This window comes from Chelonia mydas, chromosome 22, assembly GCF_015237465.2.
Source record: "Chelonia mydas isolate rCheMyd1 chromosome 22, rCheMyd1.pri.v2, whole genome shotgun sequence".
In the NCBI taxonomy this organism is placed as follows: Eukaryota; Metazoa; Chordata; order Testudines; family Cheloniidae; genus Chelonia; species Chelonia mydas.
The window spans coordinates 416832-436309 of NC_051262.2; the positions used below are offsets into that span (position 1 = coordinate 416832).

Consider the following 19478-nt stretch of genomic DNA (forward strand, 5'->3'; position numbering starts at 1 on the left):
TGGTCCAGCCATGCCCTAGCTCTGCCCAGTCTGCCCCTCCTCCAAACATGCCCCCTCCCCTATACACTCTGGCCTGCCCCTCCATACCATACACATGTAACATGTACCTTTACACTATTCATATTTTGGATGAATCAGGGCCACCCAGAGGATTCAGGGGGTCTGGGGTCTTCGGCGGAGGGCGTCCTTCCACTCCAGGTCTTCGGGGCACTTCGCCGAAGACACGGAGCGGAAGGACCCCCGCCGCCGAATTGCCGCCGAAGACCCGGAGCAGAAGAAGTGGCGGCGGGTCTTCGGCGGTGGGTCCTTCACTCCGGGTGTGTTCGGTGGCTCTGAAGAACCTGCCGCCGAAGTGCTGCTGAAAATTCTCCTGGGGGGCCCCTGAAAACTCTCGTGGGGGGGCCCAGGGCAAATTGCCCCTCTTGCTTCTCCCCCCCCCCGGGACGGCCCTGCAGATGATCTACAAATTTGTGTTACCTTCAGTTCCCTCCCCACCCCAATTTCAGGTGTTTGGTGGTGCCCCAAATGGTTTTCCATTGATAGTTTGGGAGGGAGCAAGGCTGATCTCTTGAGCCTTGCATTACCTTGCAGCTGACTAGTGAGAAGTGACGACTCCCTCTTGGGTGGATGGGCCAATCCTCTTGGTGATTGATTTTTTCCATTCTGAGTCCATAAAGTAGATTTTCAATATAAATACTTTGTTTCTTACATATGACCCATACGTTGATCTCTCAGTCATTATGAGTCTTGACCAGTTATGAGTTTTCTGTACACACCTCACATGATCGTCCTCCAAGAGATGTGTTTGCTGTGATGGCAGGTATCAGGTGAGAGCTGCTGTCAAAGACCAAGTCACCCTTTTCCAAGGGATCTCTGTGTCACTGTCTGACCCCTATAGGTCAAGGAGAGGACAACTTTCTACTAATGGCCTTTAGGACGGGTGCTGAGTTCACTGCAGTGCCCCTCATCCCCTCTCCATTTCTCTTCTCGGAGTGCTGTCTGGGATGCTGCCCCGCTTCCTCTTCACCAGGCCACCCCGTATCTACCCCATGTGCCAGGCTGCTGGCAGCCCGCAGTGAGAGGCCATCCAGCCCATCAAACTGGTGCCAAACTGCTGGGCCTCAGGCCTTCTGGGGTGCACCTCTGTGAGTCCAATTGCCCCCTTCCCAAGGTGTGCTACAGGGCATGTCCTTCTAGTGTGTCAGGGCTCAACCCTCTGGCTGAGGCCTTGGGGCACTTTCTTCCTCTCTTGGGGTACCAGCTGAAAGAGCCAACTGTTGGGAAAACAAGGGTAAATAAAGGAATGAAAGAAAAGAAACGGGGGGGAAACGTGGACAGATCCCATCCGGATATTGGCCCCTCTTACTTCTGGAGGCCCTGGGAGCATCTGAGTCCTCTGCAGAGTTTACTGGCTCTCCAGCGCAAGTTTCAGCCTGCTCCCTCTTTGAGCTCTGGGGATCCCCACCCTCCCTCGGTGAAGGCCAGAGCCCCAGATGCTGCCAGCCCTCTCTTTGCGGCTGGAGATGCTCCACAGACTGTTCCCTTCCTAGGGTTGCTCCCCTCTGAGTAGAGTAGGTCTCTCCTGTTAACTCCTGCTCCAGTCATAGCATGGTTTGCAGGTGTGGAGGGGCTGGGCCAGTCCAGACCAAAGCAGCAGTTTTACCCCTTCTATGCCAGCGTGGGGTTTATATAGCCCTTCACAGGCACCCAGACCCAGGGAATGGCCCTCTATCAGTCCCATGCCTGATGTGGTGGGGCGACCCACTGGCAACATTGCCTTTGACTGCTCCCTCCTGCTCCCACTCCATCCCTTCCCCCTTTACTGTCACCATAATGCCTGTCATCTTCACTTCCTGAGGGATGACTCCCAGAAGGTGTGTTTTGTTATATATTTCCCTATCCCGCCCCCCTCCAGGATCCGTTGTGCACCCTCTGTCATTCACCTCTGTTTCAGGAGATAAGGCGGGTCCTGGGGCACGGGTGATTCTATGCTGGAGATCCATCATCACTGAAGGAGTGGCAGCCTTGACCCTCCTTGAAGGTTGCCGGGATGCTGATGTGCACTGGAGGAGAACTGGGGCTTGACTGAGTCCATGGACCATTTGGCCCACATGGTGTCACTGTAAAGCCTGCTCTGCGTGGCTGCCAATTGCTGCTGGTGGCGTTGCGCCCATAAGTCTCTGTAACGCTGTCTCCAGTGACTCGAGAGCATGAGGGCCAGCCTCAGGCAGAGTGGTAAGAAGCAGGGCACAAACCCCAGATTGGTTGTGAGGTCGATATGTAGATTTCACCAACCAAGTATCCAGTGTAAACGCTTCAGGCACTGTAACAGCATTAACATGGAATCACAGACAGTCCCCTTGGGTCATCCCGTAGATCTCCCCACGCAGGTGACCCAGACTTTGTGACAGATGGTCCCTTCCACCAGGGGTTCTGAACCTTTTTCTTTCTGAGGTCCCCCCAACATGCTATAAAAACTCCACAGCCCACATGGGCCACAATAACTGGTTTTCTGCATTTAAAAGCCAGGTCTGGTGTTAGGGGGTAGCGAGCAGGGCAACTGCCTGGGGTCCCATGCCACAGGGCCCCGACAAAGCTACATTGGTTAGGCTTCAGCCCCAGGTAGTGGGGCTCAGGGCCCTGGACTTCAGCCCCATGCGCTGGGACTTCAGCTTTCTGCCCTGGGCCTCAGCGAGTCTAATGCTGGCAGTCCCCCTGAAACCTGCTTGCGGCCCTCCAGGGGGCCCCAGACCCCTGGTTGAGAACCATTGCCTTACACCACAAATCACAGCAATGTTCAAGTTGCTGTCAGTCCCAAAGGACCAGTCACTTACTTAGGTCAGTTGATTCTTAGATCTCACAACAAAGACCACACTTGTAGCCAGTCCTGTAGTAACCTGTATTAAGATCTGTTTAAAAGGAAATGAGAGTTGTTTACAGAGTTAAAGCAGGTAATCATATAGATGCAGAAGAGTTACAGTCTTAAATTTTGAAAGGTAATAGAAGCCTCTATAATAAGCAAGCTCTATATATTCTTTAGAACTAACCCAGGCTAAGCAGCTGGGGATCTCTTGTTTATGCCTTGAAACTTTGCCCCCAGGAGTCCAAGCAGCATACAGATAATCAGTTCCTTCTATATGGGTTTTTTTATCCCCTTCCTGCCATGTGCTCTGAGCTGCAAACTCAGCTAATGGGAAGTCAAGAGCACAACAACAGTCTTTTGCCGTCTTTAACATCCCATAATGCTCTATCTGCTGTTGATGGACCTTTCCTACCAGGCAGGGTGTAATGCATTTTGTTGCCAACCAGCACTTCACATAGGTAGAGTCTCTCTCCTGTCTGGTGATTTACAGAGCCACAGAGGCTCACAATGCAACTAGTCAGATATTAACCGAGGCAGCAACTCACAAGTATTCAATAAAGTCTAAACACATTCTTATAATCCTAATGCCTGTTTTAACAATACTAGCATAGGTGATCCAGACTGATTCCAGCAATGCATTTGTCCATGATCAGTTAAGACATGGGGGCTTTTGCAAGAGCTAACGCTTCATCTGCCAGTGTCACAGGCAGGATGGGCAGGGATGGTGTCTCTAGCCTCTGTTTGCCAGAAGCTGGGATGGGTGTCGGGGGATGGATCACTTGATGATTACTTGTTCTGTTCATTCCCCCTGGGGGGCCTGGCATTGGCCACTGAGCTAGATGGACCATTGGTCTGATGCAGTGGGATGTTCTTATGTTCAGTCTCTATCAGGAGTATCTACTCATTTGGACTCACTGGGGAGTCACAGAAAGAAACAAGGTGTGCTGAGGCAAGAAGATCGAGGGATATGATTGTTCCCCTCTGTTTGACATTGGTGAGGGCTCATCTGGAGTACTGTGTCCAGTTTTGGGCCCCACACTACAAGAAGGATGTGAAAAATTGGAAAGCGTCCAGTGGAGGGCAACAAAAATGATTGGGGGACTGGAAATATGACTTATGAGGAGAGGCTGAGGGAACTGGGATTGTTTAGTCTGCAGAAGAGAAGAATGAGGTGGGGTTTGATAACTGCTTTCAACTACCTGAAAGGGGGTTCCAAAGAGGATGGTTCTAGACTGTTCTCAGTGGTAGCAGATGACAGAACAAGGAGTAATGGTCTCAAGTTGCAGTGGGGAAGGTTTAGGTTGGAGATTAGGAAAAACTTTTTCGCTAGGAGGATGGTGAAACACTGGAATGGGTTACCTAGGGAGGTGATGGAATCTCTTTCCTTTGAGGTTTTTAAGGTCAGGCTTGACAAAGCCCTGGCTGGGAGGATTTAGTTGGGGATTGGCCCTGCTTTGAGCAGGGGGTTGGACTAGATGACCTCCTGACGTCCCTTCCAACCCTGATATTCTATGAAGAAGGCCCAGTCTCAGAGCCCCTGGGGTCACGCTTGCCAAAAGGTAAAACAAGGCCCCATCCCATGAAAGAGGGCCCTCCCAGAAGAGACTGTATAAAGGCTGGAGCATCAAACAACTTTGTCCCCAAGGCAGCTGTCTCAGGTTTACAATGAGAGGGAGAATCCCCCAAAGTGACTCCTTTGGTTCATAGAATCATAGAACTGGAAGGGACCTTGACAGGTCATCTAGTCCAGTCCCCTGCACTCAAGGCAGACTAAGTATTATCTAGACCAGTGCTATTCAAAGTGGTGGTCCGCGGACCGGTGCCAATCTGCATGCAATTGGGGGGGGAAAAATTGCCGGTCCCCCACATCAGATAGCTTGAGAAGCACTGATCTAGACCATCACTGACAGGTGTTTGACCAGCGAGCTCTTAAAAATCCCCAATGACGGCGATTCCACAACCTCCCTAGGCAATTTATTCCAGTGCTTAACCACTCTGACAGGAAGTTTTTCCTATTGTCCAACTTAAGCCACCCTTGCTGCAATTTAAGCCCATTGCTTCTTGTCCTATCCTCAGAGGTTAATAAGAACAATTTTTCTCCCTCCTCCTTGTAACAATCTTTTATGTACTTGAAAACTGTGATCATGTCCTCTCTGTCTTCTCTTCCCCAGACTGAACAAACCCAGTTTTTTTCAATCTTCCCTCTTCGGTCATGTTTTCTAGACCTTTAATCATTTTTTGTTGCTCTTCTCTGGACTTTCTCCAATTTGTCCACGTCTTTCCTGAAATGTGGCGCCCAGAACTGGACACAATATTCCAGTTGAGGCCTACTCGGCATGGAGTGGAGCAGAAGAATTACTTCTCATGTCTTGCTTACAACACTCCTACTAATACATCCCAGAATGATGTTTGCTTTTTTTGCAACACTGTTGACTCATATTTAGCTTGTGGTCCACTATGACCACCAGATCCCTTTCCGCAGTACTCCTTCCAAGGCAATTATTTCCCATTTTGTATGTGTGCAACTGATTGTTCCTTCCTAAGTGGAGTACTTTGTATTTGTCCTTATTGAATTTCATCCTATTTACTTCAGACTGTTTCTCCAGTTTGTTCAGATCATTTTGAATTTTAATCCTATCCTCCAAAGCACTTGCAACCACTCCGAGCTTGGTATCGTCCGCAAACTTTATAAGTGTAACACACTCTGGTACTGGGAGGGTTTCACCATGTCTCAGGGTTACACCCTTGTGGGAGGGAGCTAGGCCTGTACTGGAATAAGGTCACTCTGTGCTTCACAGTGTGGGAGAAACTAGAATGTCCATTAGCAGGGAAAAATCCAGGGGGAATCGGCTTGTGGAATGGACAAAAGCTCCATCTGAATTCTTTCACATAGCTCTTCTTACCCTCGCAGGCTACAGAATAATGTCTACGTTTCACTCCAGATCATCCCATCCTCCCAGGGAGAAGGAAATGGCTGCAATGGAGCTGGCTCAGGTAACGGATTATCAGGGAGCTGGTGGTGGGTTCTGCTTGGAGGGAGAGGAGCAGTAAATGCATAGGAAGTTGGGAGCTGCTAGAGGTGGTGGGAGGCAGGAAATATCTAGGGTGGAGAAAAGGAGGGGACAGGATGTGACAAACCTGCTGAGACTTGTGTAATCTAGGTTGCGATGGGTTGTCACCCCCAGGGTGCAGTCTTGGGGACTTCTGGGAACTGCTGTGCCCTCTAACCCTCAAGCTGGGCTGGCCCTTCTCACACTGCTTTGCTGGAGATGCAGCCAGCCTCTCTAGGCCCTGTTATCACTCAACACAACAGCAGCTGGCGCCATACACCCAACTAAGCTACCTGAGTGCGTTACCTAAGCCACTCAAGGACAGATAGAAGACAACAGCCAATTTCCCAGCTCCCCAACTTTGCACACCTGCTGTAGGTATAATTCTGGATTTATACATCTTATAGTGCACAGGGATCTGTATAATGTAAGCTCATTAATATAGTTCGCCTTCCCCTTGATATGGGAAAGATATGTAGAATAAGCTTGTGCTAACCAAGCTGAGATTTTCCCCAGACACTTCACTCAAAATACACAGGTTAAGGTAAAGCATAAAACAAGTTTATTAACTACAGAAAGATAGATTTTAAGTGATAGCAAACAGATCAAAGCAGATTACTTACCAAATAACCAAAAATTCAAACTAAGCCTAACATATTAGATGGATAGAATTTGGATTAGCAGTTTCTCACCCTGACTGATGATACAAGCAGTCCACCAAGTTTCAATACACAAGCTAGAAATCCCTTTACCCTGGGACCAGCACTTCCCCCAGTTCAGTCTTTGTTCCTCAGATGTTTCCAGTTCTCTTGTGTGGGGAATGAGGCCAAGAGATGATGTCACACCCCACCTTATGGCTTTTCCATATGGCAGGAACCCTTTGTTCCAAACTCAATTCCCAGTCCACGTTGTGGAAAAATACAGGTACCAAAATGGAGTTCAGTGTCATGTGGTCTGGTCACATGACCTAGCATGCCCTGCTGAGTCATGGTAGCCATGATTCATAGGCTGGCTGAAACATTCACAGGAAGGCTAAGCTCTTCCATGGTCCATTGTCTTTGTTGATGAGCCATCACCACTGTCTCGCTTCTTCATTGTTGTACCTTAAAGGCTAGTTGTGGGTGTTACCCAGAGTAAGCACATTTGAAATACAGATATAGAGTCAATATCCATAACTTCAGATACAAAGATGATACAGGCACACAAATAGGATAATCCTATTCAGCAAATCATAACTTTTCCAATAACACTGCACATGACGCATCTTGCACAAAATGCATCATAATTATGTCCTAATCATACTATAATCCTACCACTATGCTGAATATGGGGTGTAGTGTCAGATAGGGCCTAATTTCAAGGCACAGGAGTTGGGAATGGAACTTCCCCTCTTTGTGGAACAGGAAATAACCCTCCAGCCAGGGCTGAAAAAACTTACCAGACTCCCAGTGCTGGAACCTGAATCTACTGACACTTCATTAGTTACCACCACCCCCAGTCTTTATGGCAACTGCAACCTTTATCAGTGATGGTTTTATACAGTAACTCCTCACTTAACGTTGTGGTTATGTTCCTGAAAAATGCAACTTTAAGTGAAATGGTGTTAAACTAATCCAATTTTCCCATAAGATTTAAAGTAAATGCCGGGGGTTAGGTTCCAAGGAAATTTTTTGGGGGCAGACAAAAGGCATTATATACAGCTGTTTGGCAGCGCTTAGGACTTTCTGGGAGGGAGAGGGAGGAGTGGAGACGCAGCGCTTCCCCGCTCCTCCCTGTCCCTCCCAGAAAGTCCTAAGCGCCACCAAACAGCTGTTTGGTGGTGGGGGAAGCGCTGGGAAGGATGGGGAGGAGGCAGAGAAGAGGAACTTATGCATTGCTCCCCTGTAAAGTCGCTGCTCTTCCTCGAAATCTTACATGCAGTGCACAGAGCAGGCAGCCAAACGACGGTATAAGGGAGCATTGCACAACTTTAAACGAGCCTGTTCCCTAATTGAGCAGCGACGTAACTTTGAAACAATGTTAAGTGGGAGGACGTTAAGTGAGGAGTTATTGTATTCTCTTCTAGGTCATTGATAAGAATGTTAAATAGCAGAGGGCCAAGAACCAATCCTTGCGGGAACCCGCTAGAAATAAATCCATTCGACCATGATTCCCCATTTACAATCACAGTTTTTAATCTATTTAATGTATGCCGTTTTTATTATGTATCATTCTAGTTTTTTAGTCAAAATATTGTGCTGAACGAAGTCATATACCTTACAGAAGTATATTACATCAATACTAATAGCTCCAACCAACCTTTTTATCTTATCCAATAATGATATCCAATTAGTTTGATAGGATCTATTTTTTTCTAAACCTTTGTTAATGGGTACTAATTATATTACCCTCCTTTAATTCTTTATTAATGAAATCCAGTATCGGCTGATCAGACTTGCCCAGTATCGATGTCAGACTAACACTCTTATAATTAGCTGGGTCATCTCTTTTACACTTTTTTTAAATATTGGCACAGCATTAGCTTTATTCCAGTCTTCTGGAATTTCCCCAGTATTCCAAGTCCTAATTAAAATCAACATTAACAGTCCACCACGCTCCTCCACCAGGTCTTTTAAAAGTTTTGGATACAAGTTATCTGGACCCGCTGATTTAAACATGTCTAACTTTAATAGCTACTGTTTAACGTCCTTGTGAGTTATTGTTGGAATGGAAAGAATGTCGTCGTCAACATCTTATGATATGAGTACATCATCTGTTTTTCTCCAAATCCAGGAGAGAAATATTTATTGAACACTTCTATCTCTTCTGCGTTATTTTTGATAATTCTGCCATTTCCATCTAGTGATTTACCACTACCATTGTTAGGATTAATTTTGTACTTTAAAAGCTTCCTTCTTATTTTATTGATTGGTCATTGATTTGCTGATAGCTTCCCTTATCAATTTTCTACAATTCTGACCTAACTTCTTTTATAGATTCATAGATATTAAGGTCAGAAGGGACCATTATGATCATCTAGTCTGACCTTCTGCACAACACAGGCCACCGAATCTCACCCACTAACTCCTGCAATAAACCTCTCACCTATGTCTGAGCTACTGAAGTCCTCAAATCGAGGTGCAGAGAATTTTCCAGCAAGTGACCCGTGCCCCATGCTACAGAGGAAGGTGAAAAACCCACAGGGACTCTTCCAATCTGCCCTGGAGGAAAATTCCTTCCCGACCCCAAATATGGCGATCAGCTGAACCCTGAGCATGTGGGCAAGAGTCACCAGCCAGATACCCAGGAAAGAATTCTCTGTAGTAACTCAGATCCCACCACTTTTCTTTACTATTGACATCCCCTTTCTTCCGTATATTTTATTTGGAGAGTGTTGGGATTCCTAACAGGGAGCCACCAGCAGTGTCCATAGATAGTCCCATCTCCTGTATCAAGCTCTGGCTAGTAGGTATGTGATAAATGTGAAGACCCTGCCTCTGTCTGTCAGCTGGCAGACACAAAGGTTCTTTCTTTCTACCCTCTGATGCCTCCTGGTTGCTGTAAGCAAGGTGGGGTGGGACTGTTAACATGTGCCTCCCAGGGCTTCCATTTACCTGGTCCTGCTGTTCCATGAATAGTGGGGCTGTCACTGGGGCAGCAGGTACTGAGTGTTGGACTCTTGCTCTTTCAGGGGCCGGTGACTTTCGAGGAGGTGGCTGTGGATTTCACCAGGGAAGAGGGGGCTCTGCTGGACCCCACTCAGAGATCCCTCTACAGGGATGTCATGCAGGAGAACTATGAGTCGGTGGTCTTGCTGGGTAAGGAGTCCTGTCCCCTCGGTTATTCGAAGCTGTGGGGGTCTCTAAAGAACCTGAGTAGTAGTAACTTTATACCATTATTCATCCTACAAGTTTTGACAAGTTTCCTTGCCCCCCTTTTTTTGCCTTATCCCCCACCCACTAGTATAATTTTTGGACATGTGCCTTTTTGGTGCCATCAGTCATTTTAAAATTGCATTTAATGTATCCTTATTGGATACGTTAATAACTATAGCTTTCATGCCTTCCTCATTTTAAGAAGAAAATATGTTGCCTGTAGAATTCTAAATTAAGTAAATAGGTGTATGACTCTGTTACGATGCTGGTTCTGGTGGGACCCAACTGAGAGTGCCAATTCAGGACAAATTGCTTAAAGCAGGGCAGTTACAGCCCAAGGTTGGGGTTTTCCCACCTGTAAGGCAAACCAAACCAAACTAGCCAGACAGAAAGGACTTTGATTTTACCCCACTGGCTAACCACAAGTCACACAAGCAATTCCCTTAGACACGCCAGTTTCCCAGTATTGTAACAGATTTCTGTCACCAGTCTGTCTGAGGCATCAGGTGATCAGGCTGAGGCCACAGAATCGTTAAGGGAGGAGATGACAGAACACATCAAGTGTCTAAATTTTTAAACTTTATTGATAAAATAGTAAAATAACAGCGGAGAGTGCTGGAAATGTTTCTACGTCACTCGAAGGAAGGAAGAGTTAGTGCCCCAAGCCCTAACCCACTTTCATACTCACATACGCCCGACCCAAAGCTGGCCAAGCCTGGGTTTAACGTAAGAAGAAGAGTGGGGGAAGGGTGGACGGGAGTGCTGTCCTGGGCCCAGGTCATCCGAGGATTCGCTGTGATCTCCAAGTTGCTCCAGCTCTCAGGAGGGTTTTAAGTCCTGGGCTCCTTGTGCGGGGTGCTTCGTTCAGGGACCTCTGCTCCTGGTGCCCTCTGTGCCAGTCCAAACCGGCTTTCCATGGTGTCTTCAGCTTTCTCAAAACACCCTCGCTCCAGGGATGCAAGGCTCAATGCCCCCTCTTGCTCTCTCGCCGGTGTTTTCAATCTCTTCGGTCTTAGACCTTGTTTTCTTCTTTCCTGGCCTCGCTGCCTTGTAGGTCTGTGCAGTTGGGGTTTTCTTTCTCATGGCTGCTCGGGCACATTCACGCCCCTGTCTTTCTTGGCTGTCAGCCCAGTCTTGGCTGTGAGCAGCATCCTTGGGCTGGGGCCAGCGTCTTATCGTTGGACTGAGCTTGCTAGCTGCAATGTTGAGTTAACCGGTTCTCTGCTCTCTTTCTCCTTCCCCCTTTGGCCTCTTGCAGCCTGCAAAAGAATCTTCCACTCCCCACTCACACCTTTGACCCTCCCCAAAATGCTCCCCACCACTCATTGTGGGGATAAATGGTTATGAAAACCAATACCCCAGTAAAAGAAAAAAGGTTCTCTAGATCTCAAAGGGCCAAGCCTCAGACCCAGGTCTATATACAAATCAGATCTTACTCACAAATCATGCTGTTGCCAATCCTTTAGAATCTAAAATCTAAAGATTTATTTATAAAAGGAAAAAGATATAGATGAGAGCACGAATTGGTTAAATGAAATTAATTACATACATAATGGCAAAGTTCTTAGTTCAGGCTTGTAGCAGTGATGGAATAAACTGCAGGTTCAAATCGAGTCTTGGGAGGACATCCACAGCTGGGATGGATCATCAGTCCTTTGTGTAGAGCTTCCATTTGTAGCAAAGGCCCTCCAGAGGTAAGAAGCAGGATTGAAGACAAGGTGGAGGAACTGCAGCAGGTTTTTATAGTCTCTTGCCATGTGGTTTCTGCTTTCTTTGTCCCAAAGACAAGCTGTCCATCACATGGCCTGGAAAAACCTCAAGAGTTCTGTTTATACACCTGTCCCTGCATACCTTGCTGCTTCACAAGGTGTATCTGCCTTCTCTCAATGGGTCAGTTGTATAGCTGGTGGTCCTTAATGGGCCATCAAGCAGACTAGGCAGAGCTGACACCACCTTGTCTGGGGTGTCACCCAGAGGCATAGCATAAGTTTGAAATACAGACAGTATAGAGCCAATATTCATAACTTCAACTACAATTTGATTCACATATATAGACAGTATAAACATAACCAGCAAATCATAATCTTCCCATAGACACCTCACACAACAACCTTTGTACCATATTTTCTGCAAATATATAACAGTGGTTGCAATAGTGATCTGTACAGTTACTGATTCTGTCAATAACGTCACAGACTCATGCATAGCTTGTGTGACAGTCAGATGAGCTCCTCTTTTGGTAGAAGAATGTATAATGCTGCCATTCAGGACCCCATGGGTGAGGGGAGGAGAAGAAGGGGAGTAGATCATTTTTGGGTGCCAGGACATGGGGAGGGTGTGTGCAGGATTAGAGCTAAGAAGCAGCAGGGAGGGATGAGGTAGTGAGAGATGGGGAGAACATAAGAACAGCCATACTGGGTCAGACCAGAGGTCCATGAAGCCCAGTATCCTGTCTTCTGACAGTGGCCAATGGCAGGTGCCCCAAAGGGAATGAACAGACAGGTTATCATCAAGTGATCACCCAATCCCAGTTTCTGGCAAACAGAGGCTAGGGACACCATTCCTGCCCATCCTGGCTAATAGGGGGGGAACACAAGAAGCTTCCAAAGTGCTGGGAGGTGGTGCCGGCTGAGAGTAATGGGAAGAAGGGGAGGGGAGTGTGGAGAAAGAGCACCCGGGAGGTGGCCTGGGTGCATCAGTGGGAGGGAGGAGAGGTTTGGGGATCTAGAGCTGTGGGGAATCCCAGACCTTTAACCCCAAATCCCTACCCAAGCCTTGTTGCTTTAGAGCCTACACTCCAGTTTTATTTCTGTTCAGTTTCACTTCATTATACATTTTTTCCTTAAAAACATCTAAGGAAGGAGATTCCACCACCTCCTAGGTAACCCATTCCAGTATTTCACCACCCTCTTAGTGAAAAAGTTTTTCCTAATAGCCAACCTGAACCTCCCCCACAGCAACTTGAGACCATTACTCCTTGTTCTGTCATCTGTTACGACTGAGAACAGTCTAGATCCATCCTCTTTGGAACCCCCTTTCAGGTTGTTGAAAGCAGCTATCAAATCCCCCCTCATTCTTCTCTTCTGCAGACTAAATAATCCCAGTTCTTCCTGCTCCCAAAAACATAACGAGTCCATGTATGCTTCCCAGTTCCCTCAGCCTCTCCTCATAAATCGTGTGCTCCAGCCCCCTAATCATTTTTGTTGCCCTCCGCTGGACTCTTTCCAATTTTTCCACATCCTTCTTGTAGTGTGGGGCCCAAAACTGGACACAATACTCCAAATAAAGCCTCACCAATGCCGAATAGAGGGGAACGATCACATCCCTTGATCTGCTGGCAATGCTCCTACTTATACAGCCGAAAACGCCGTTAGCCTTCTTGGCAACAAGGGCACACTGTTGACTCATCCAGCTTCTTGTTCACTGTAACCCCTAGGTCCTTTTCCGCAGAACTGCTGCCTAGTTGCTCAGTCCCTAGTCTGTAGCAGTGCATGGGATTCTTCCGTCCTAAGTGCAGGACTCTGCACTTGTCCTTGTTGAACCTCATCAGATTTCTTTTGGCCCAATCCTCTAATTTGTCTGGGTCTCTCTGTATCCTATCCCTACCTTCCAGCGTATCTACCACTCCTCCCAGTTTACTGTCATCTGCAAACTTGCTGAGGGTGCAATCCACGCCATCTTCCAGATCATTTATGAAGATATTGAACAAAACCGGCCCGAGGACCGACCCTTGGGGCACTCCGCTTGATACCAGCTGCCAACTAGACATGGAGCCATTGATCACTACCTGTTGAGCCCGACAATCTAGCCAGCTTTCTATCCACCTTATAGTCCATTCATCCACCCCATACTACTTTAACTTGCTGGCAAGAATACTTTGGGAGCTGTATCGAAAGCTTTGCTAAAGGCAAGGAATAACACGTCCACTGCTTTTCCCCTCATTCACAGAGCCAGTTATCTCATCATAAAGGCAATTAGATTAGTCAGGCATGACTTGCCCTTGGTGAATCCATGTTGACTGTTCCTGATCACTTTCCTCTCCTCAAAGTGCTTCAGAATTGATTCCTTGAGGACCTGCTCCATGATTTTTCCAGGGACTGAGGTGAGGCTGACTGGCCTGTAGTTCCCCGGATCCTCCTCCTTCCCTTTTTTAAAGATGGGCACTACATTATCCTTTTTCCAGTCGTCCAGGACCTCCCCCGATCGCCATTACGTTTCAAAGATCATGGCCAATGGCTCTGCAATCACATCCGCCAACTCCTTTAGCACCGTCGGATGCCGTGCATCCGGCCCCATAGACTTGTGCTCGTCCAGCTCCTTGCCCTTCCATGCATGTTCCAAGGTAATAAGCAATACTCTGATAATGACATTTTACTTCTAGCATGTATAAAATTGCCCACAAGACATGAGACTAGGTCATAGATCATAAAATCACGTCAGAGTCAACAGGAGTGAGCGTTTGGAGAAAGTGTTCTCCCCCACCCCACCCCTTTCCCCCATTTGCAGCAGCTGCCAGCTGTCTTCCCTCCAGGCTCCTTAGATCTTTGAACCTGTTCCTCCCGAGGTTGCGTGGCCCAGTTCTTTCTTACATTCTCCTTTTCCGGAATAATTAGAGGCTGTTGCTCCTGAATTTTATTGTTTAATTAGCCAGCCTTCTCCACACACTGGGGGAGTTTAATTGTCCCTCCCATTACACCTTAGTCACTAGATTTCCTTATTCCCCAAAATGTGCTTTTGCGATGTCACAGTTCTGGGGTAGCTAAGCCTTAGACGTGCCTGTATGGTCTGCTTAAGGAATGCCCTCTCAAGTATCAGGCCTCTAGCCAGCCCCTCTCTATGGGTAGGGACCCACATGCCTCTACTTTTTGATCAGGGTTTGAGGATTGCAGCTTGTCCTCCACTGTGTTCACTGGACTAATGTCCAGTTCTTGTGCTTTGCTTTCTCTCCAAGGGCTGTGAGCGGTTGGTGTGTGATAGAGGTAGGAATTTTGGTGATACTTGTAGGATGCCAATACACACCTCAGTTTCCCTCTGTGATCGGTATTGCTATGATTATAAAGAGCAGGAGACATGAGGTGTTTTGTCACGTAACTGTCATGGGGTGATATGAATGGGTCATTAGGGACTGGCTGGGACCAACCTACATCAATGGAATACCCGACAGAGACAAGGGAATAATTGTCACCTGTCCATGGGAGGATTTCCGCTTGGCTGAGTAAAGCATACATGGACTGGTTATGTTTTTGGGAGCAGGAAGAACTGGCTCACAGATGCAGGGAGCTCTACTGGAGTGAAGACAGATGGACAGGCACAGTGAAAGGAAACCAAAATGTTTTCTACAGCAGCATGGCTCAAGGGCAGTGGCCAGTATAGACTATATTGTCTTCTTTGCTTCCCGGTGCTAATGTAAGGACTTTCCAATGGTGTGTTTTGGTTGACTAATAAACCCTGCTGTGTTTTATGTCTGCCCAGTGTCACAGCAAAAACTTGCTGAGGTGCATTGAAGCATGCGTGAGGAACAGTCTCTGAACAGCATTGTGGTTCAGCTGGACTTGCTGGGCAGAGCTCACAGATTGGAATAGGAGTGTTGAAGCCATAGGCTTAGTCTCAGGTGTTGAAGCTACATGGCCCATCCTTGTGAAAGAGTGGGACGCCTTGGAGGTCTAGTGCACTCAAGGAGCACCTCCCAAGGACTGTTTAAAAGCCAGGGCATTGCACAGGTCCTATGGATCCATGACAATGTGCCAGAGGTTAACCCTTATGGGAAAAAGATATAAAACAAGAAAATGATCTAAATTCATATTTACCATTGCCCCCTCCTCAGCCCTCATGGGAATCCCTGATCAGTTCCAAAGTGTATTAGAACCTTCCATAAAGGCTTACCTCTTAGTTATCAGGTCATGTCAGTTTTGTTAGAGGGCTTTCCCTTCACCCTCCCACTTCCCTGGTCCTTGTCACGCAGACAGCAAGAAGCAAAAGACCAGAAGTCGGAAGCGCAGATAATGCAATGTTTATTGCGGTTAATTTCCAAGCAAGCATATTCCGAAGCCTTTCACACTAGTCGGGCTTATCTCTGTACGCTGATAGTCTGTTCCCCAGTGTTCCCTTCCCAGCTCCGACGCTGCAGAGCGTTTACCTAGCATCCCCCTTGCCGGCTCTGACGCCGCAGAGCCTTGCCTGTGTCCCTGTTCCCGTTCCACCCCTTAACACACACGATTCCAATTTCCCTTCCCCCTCCTGATTGACCCCAGTTTATATAGTAATATTCTCAGCTATATCTTAACCAATCATTTTACTGAAATTTAACAAACCAGTTCTAACATAGTGTAACATAATTCTCTAACAAATTATATCCCACTACCCTAATTAACTTACACCTAGCAACGTTAATTATACAGCTGACAGAAACAATTAGAGAACCAGACTGATTAATAATGTAAAAGTGTTGGCCATAAATATAAAACAATACGGAAATGAGGGTTTCACAACCGTTGATAAGTGATTTCTTGCCAGACAGGATGCTATCAAACTAAGTTTTCTTTAATCATCTTAAGATCTGTTTCTTTATCTGGTGGTGATGGGCACTATCCAGACAGGATCGTCTTCCTAACAGCCTAATACAACCTTATTTCAATGTGACTGGTTTGGGATGTGAGGATGTGACCCTACGCTTCCCAGCTTATGGCTGCCCCTGCTGCTTAGCTAAAGGCCTTAGCCTAACAACAAGGCCTCAGACTATCCTAGTGAGAGAAGGCCCATACATAGGCAGACTGTGATTTTTATTCTTTGTTTTTATATCCCTGTAACTAGCTAAGTGATTAAAAATACAGTAACTCCTCACTTAATGTTGTAGTTATGTTCCTGAAAAATGCGGCTTTAAGTGAAATGATGTTAAGCGAATCCAATTTCCCCATAAGAATTAATGTAAATGGGGGGGTTAGGTTCCAGGGAATTTTTTTTTTGCCAGACAAAAGGCATTATATACATTTTAAACAATTTTAAACAAGCAATTTAATACAAGTGTAAGTTTTAAACTATTTTAAAGCAACAATTTAATACTACAATCATCATTGCTGAGTATGAAGCTTGGTTGAGGTGGTGGAGTCAGAGAGTGGAAGAGGGTGGATTGTCCGGCTGCTCCTCTTGCTGTTCTTGCTGAGCTTTCTGAACGTGAAAAAACACATCTAGAGATTGTTTTGCTTTCCTTTTTTTTCTTGGTAAATTTCTTTATAGCAAGTCATTAGATGATCAACTCCCCTAATCGCTTTGGAGCTGCGTTTCCTGTCAAGATCATCATCACTCAGGATTTGCAAGCCAGCCTTAACCTGCCTCTTCTCCCCCCACACCTCCTCTTGCTTCCGTCCACACACCGCATCCTCGCTTCGCCCCCTCCCTTCCCTACCTCCTGCCTGTGGCAGTCAGCTGGTTGCAGCATTCAGGAGGGAGGGGGGAGGAGTGAGGACTCGGCTTGCAGGCTCCCCCTCCCTCCCCTGCCTCCTGAATGTTGCAAACCAGCTGATTGCTGCAGGCAGGAGGCAGGGAAAGGTGGGGGAGGCTGCGTGCTGAGTCCTTACTCCTCCCCCCTCCCTCCTGCCTCCTGAATGCCACAAACCAGCTGATTGCCACGAGCAGGAGGTGGGGGGAGCCGGGGGAAGGCGCTGATCTGCAGGGTCTGCTGGTGGGCAGGAGGTGCTGGGGGGCGCATAGGGGAGCTGATAGGGGGACTGCCAGCTGAGGACAAAGCAGGCAGCTAAACAACATTATAGCGGAGCATTGCACAACTTTAAATGGAGTATGTTCTGTAGTGGAGCAGGGATGTAAGAGTGAAACAACGTTAAGCGAGAGGAAGTTAAGTGGGGAGTTACTGTACACCTAAGTTCTTAAAGTATAGGCTTTACAGGCAGGCCTGAATATCTATATTCTAACAGTGCATTATACCCCCATTTTGTGTATGTCTTGTCTATTTAGATTGTAAATTCTTCAGGGCACTGGCCGTCTACTATTCTCTGTTTGTACTTTGCCTAGCACAATGGGGACCCACTGTTAGTAGGTCCTTAGGCACTAAGGTAATGAATATGATTTATAATAATAACAACTCTCCTGCCACTTTGAGCCAAGGAAGATGGCCTTGGGATCTGAAGATGAGGGGAAAGCAGTGGACGTGTTGTTCCTTGACTTTAGCAAAGCTTTTGACACAGTCTCCCACAGTATTCTTGCCAGCAAGTTAAAGAAGTATGGGCTGGATGAATAGACTATAAGGTGGATAGAAAGTTGGCTAGATTGTCGGGCTCAACGGGTAGTGAACAATGGCTCCATGTCTAGTTGGCAGCCAGTATCTAGCGGAGTGCCCCAAGGGTCGGTCCTCGGGCCGGTTTTGTTCAATATTTTCATAAATGATCTGGAGGATGGTGTGGATTGCACTCTCAGCAAGTTTGCAGATGACACTAAACTGGGAGGAGAGGTAGATAAGCTGGAGGGTAGGGATAGAATACAGAGGGACCTAGACAAATTAGAGGATTCGGCCAAAAGAAATCTGATGAGGTTCAACAAGGACAAGTGCAGAGTCCTGCACTTAGGACTGAAGAATCCCATGCACCACTACAGACTAGAGACTGAATGGCTTGGCAGCAGTTCTGCAGAAAAGGACCTAGGGGTTACAGTGGACAAGGAGCTGGATTTGAGTCAACAGTGTGCCCTTGTTGCCAAGAAGGCCAATGTCATTTTGGGATGTATAAGTAGGGGCATTGCCAGGAGATCGAGGGACGTGATTATTCCCCTCTATTCGGCGTTGCTGAGGCCTCATCTGGAGTACTGTGTCCAGTTTTGGGCCCCACACTACAAGAAGGATGTGGAAAAAGTGGAAGGAGTCCAGCGGAGGGCAACAAAAATGATTAGGGGACTGGAACACATGACTTCTGAGGAGAGGCTGAGGGAACTGGGATTGTTTAGTCTGTGGAAGAGAAGAATGAGGGGGGATTTGATAGCTGCTTTCAACTACCTGAAAGGGGGTTCCAAAGAGGATGGTTCTAGACTGTTCTCAGTGGTAGAAGAGGACAGGACAAGGAGTAATGGTGTCAAGTTGCAGTGGGGGAGGTTTAGGTTGGATATTAAGAAAAACTTTTTCACTAGGAGAGTGGTGAAACAGTGGAATGCGTTACCTAGGGAGGTGGTGCAATCTCCTTCCTTAGAAGTTTTTAAGGTCAGGCTTGACAAAGCCCTGGCTGGGATGATTTAGTTGGGAATTGGCCCTGCTTTGAGCAGGGGGTTGGACTTGATAACCTCCTGAGGTCCCTTCCAACCCTGATGTTACTGCTTAAAAATGAGTTGGGATTAAAACCATGGAATAATCTTTGTGACACACATCCCACAAATTCCACTGACCTCCCTTGTTTTCTTTTCCTGGAGTAGGGTTTCCAGTTTCCAAACCTGGTGTGATCTTGCAGCTGGAACGAGGGGAAGATCTGTGGGTCCCAGACCTCCAGGGCTCTGAGCAAAAAGTGCTCCCGAGAGCTGCCTGCTGGTTTAACCAATTCCAGGTGAGGAATTGTTTAAACCAACTCAGAAACTGTTTGGGAATGCAGGAAACATTTGGGATGCCCTACAAAGAGCCTGTGAGCTCTCCAAGTTCAGGATTGTTCCCTGTAGGTGTGGAATCATTATGGCAGATGTCACCTATTCTGACTGACAACTGGCAGCCCGTCCCTCTCCGAT

General features: G+C 47.1%; 1 protein-coding gene across 10 annotated transcripts in view; it reads left to right on the top strand.

Moving 5' to 3' along the window:
- LOC102940184 (zinc finger protein 271) overlaps positions 1-19478 on the top strand; it is a 44785-nt gene that overhangs the window by 16302 nt on the left and 9005 nt on the right. For 6 of the 10 annotated variants that reach the window (XM_043534106.1, XM_037882231.2, XM_043534108.1 and 3 more), the window contains exons 2-5: positions 736-827; positions 1955-2235; positions 5775-5857; positions 9584-9710. In XM_043534106.1, coding sequence (XP_043390041.1) covers positions 2211-2235; positions 5775-5857; positions 9584-9710 — 235 coding nt within the window. In that variant the 5' untranslated portion in view covers positions 736-827; positions 1955-2210. Of the gene's footprint in view, positions 1-735; positions 828-1954; positions 2236-5774; positions 5858-9577; positions 9711-19175; positions 19304-19478 lie in introns of those variants that run through there. The other 4 variants (XM_043534110.1, XM_043534111.1, XM_037882235.2 and 1 more) reach the window with 3 other exon arrangements.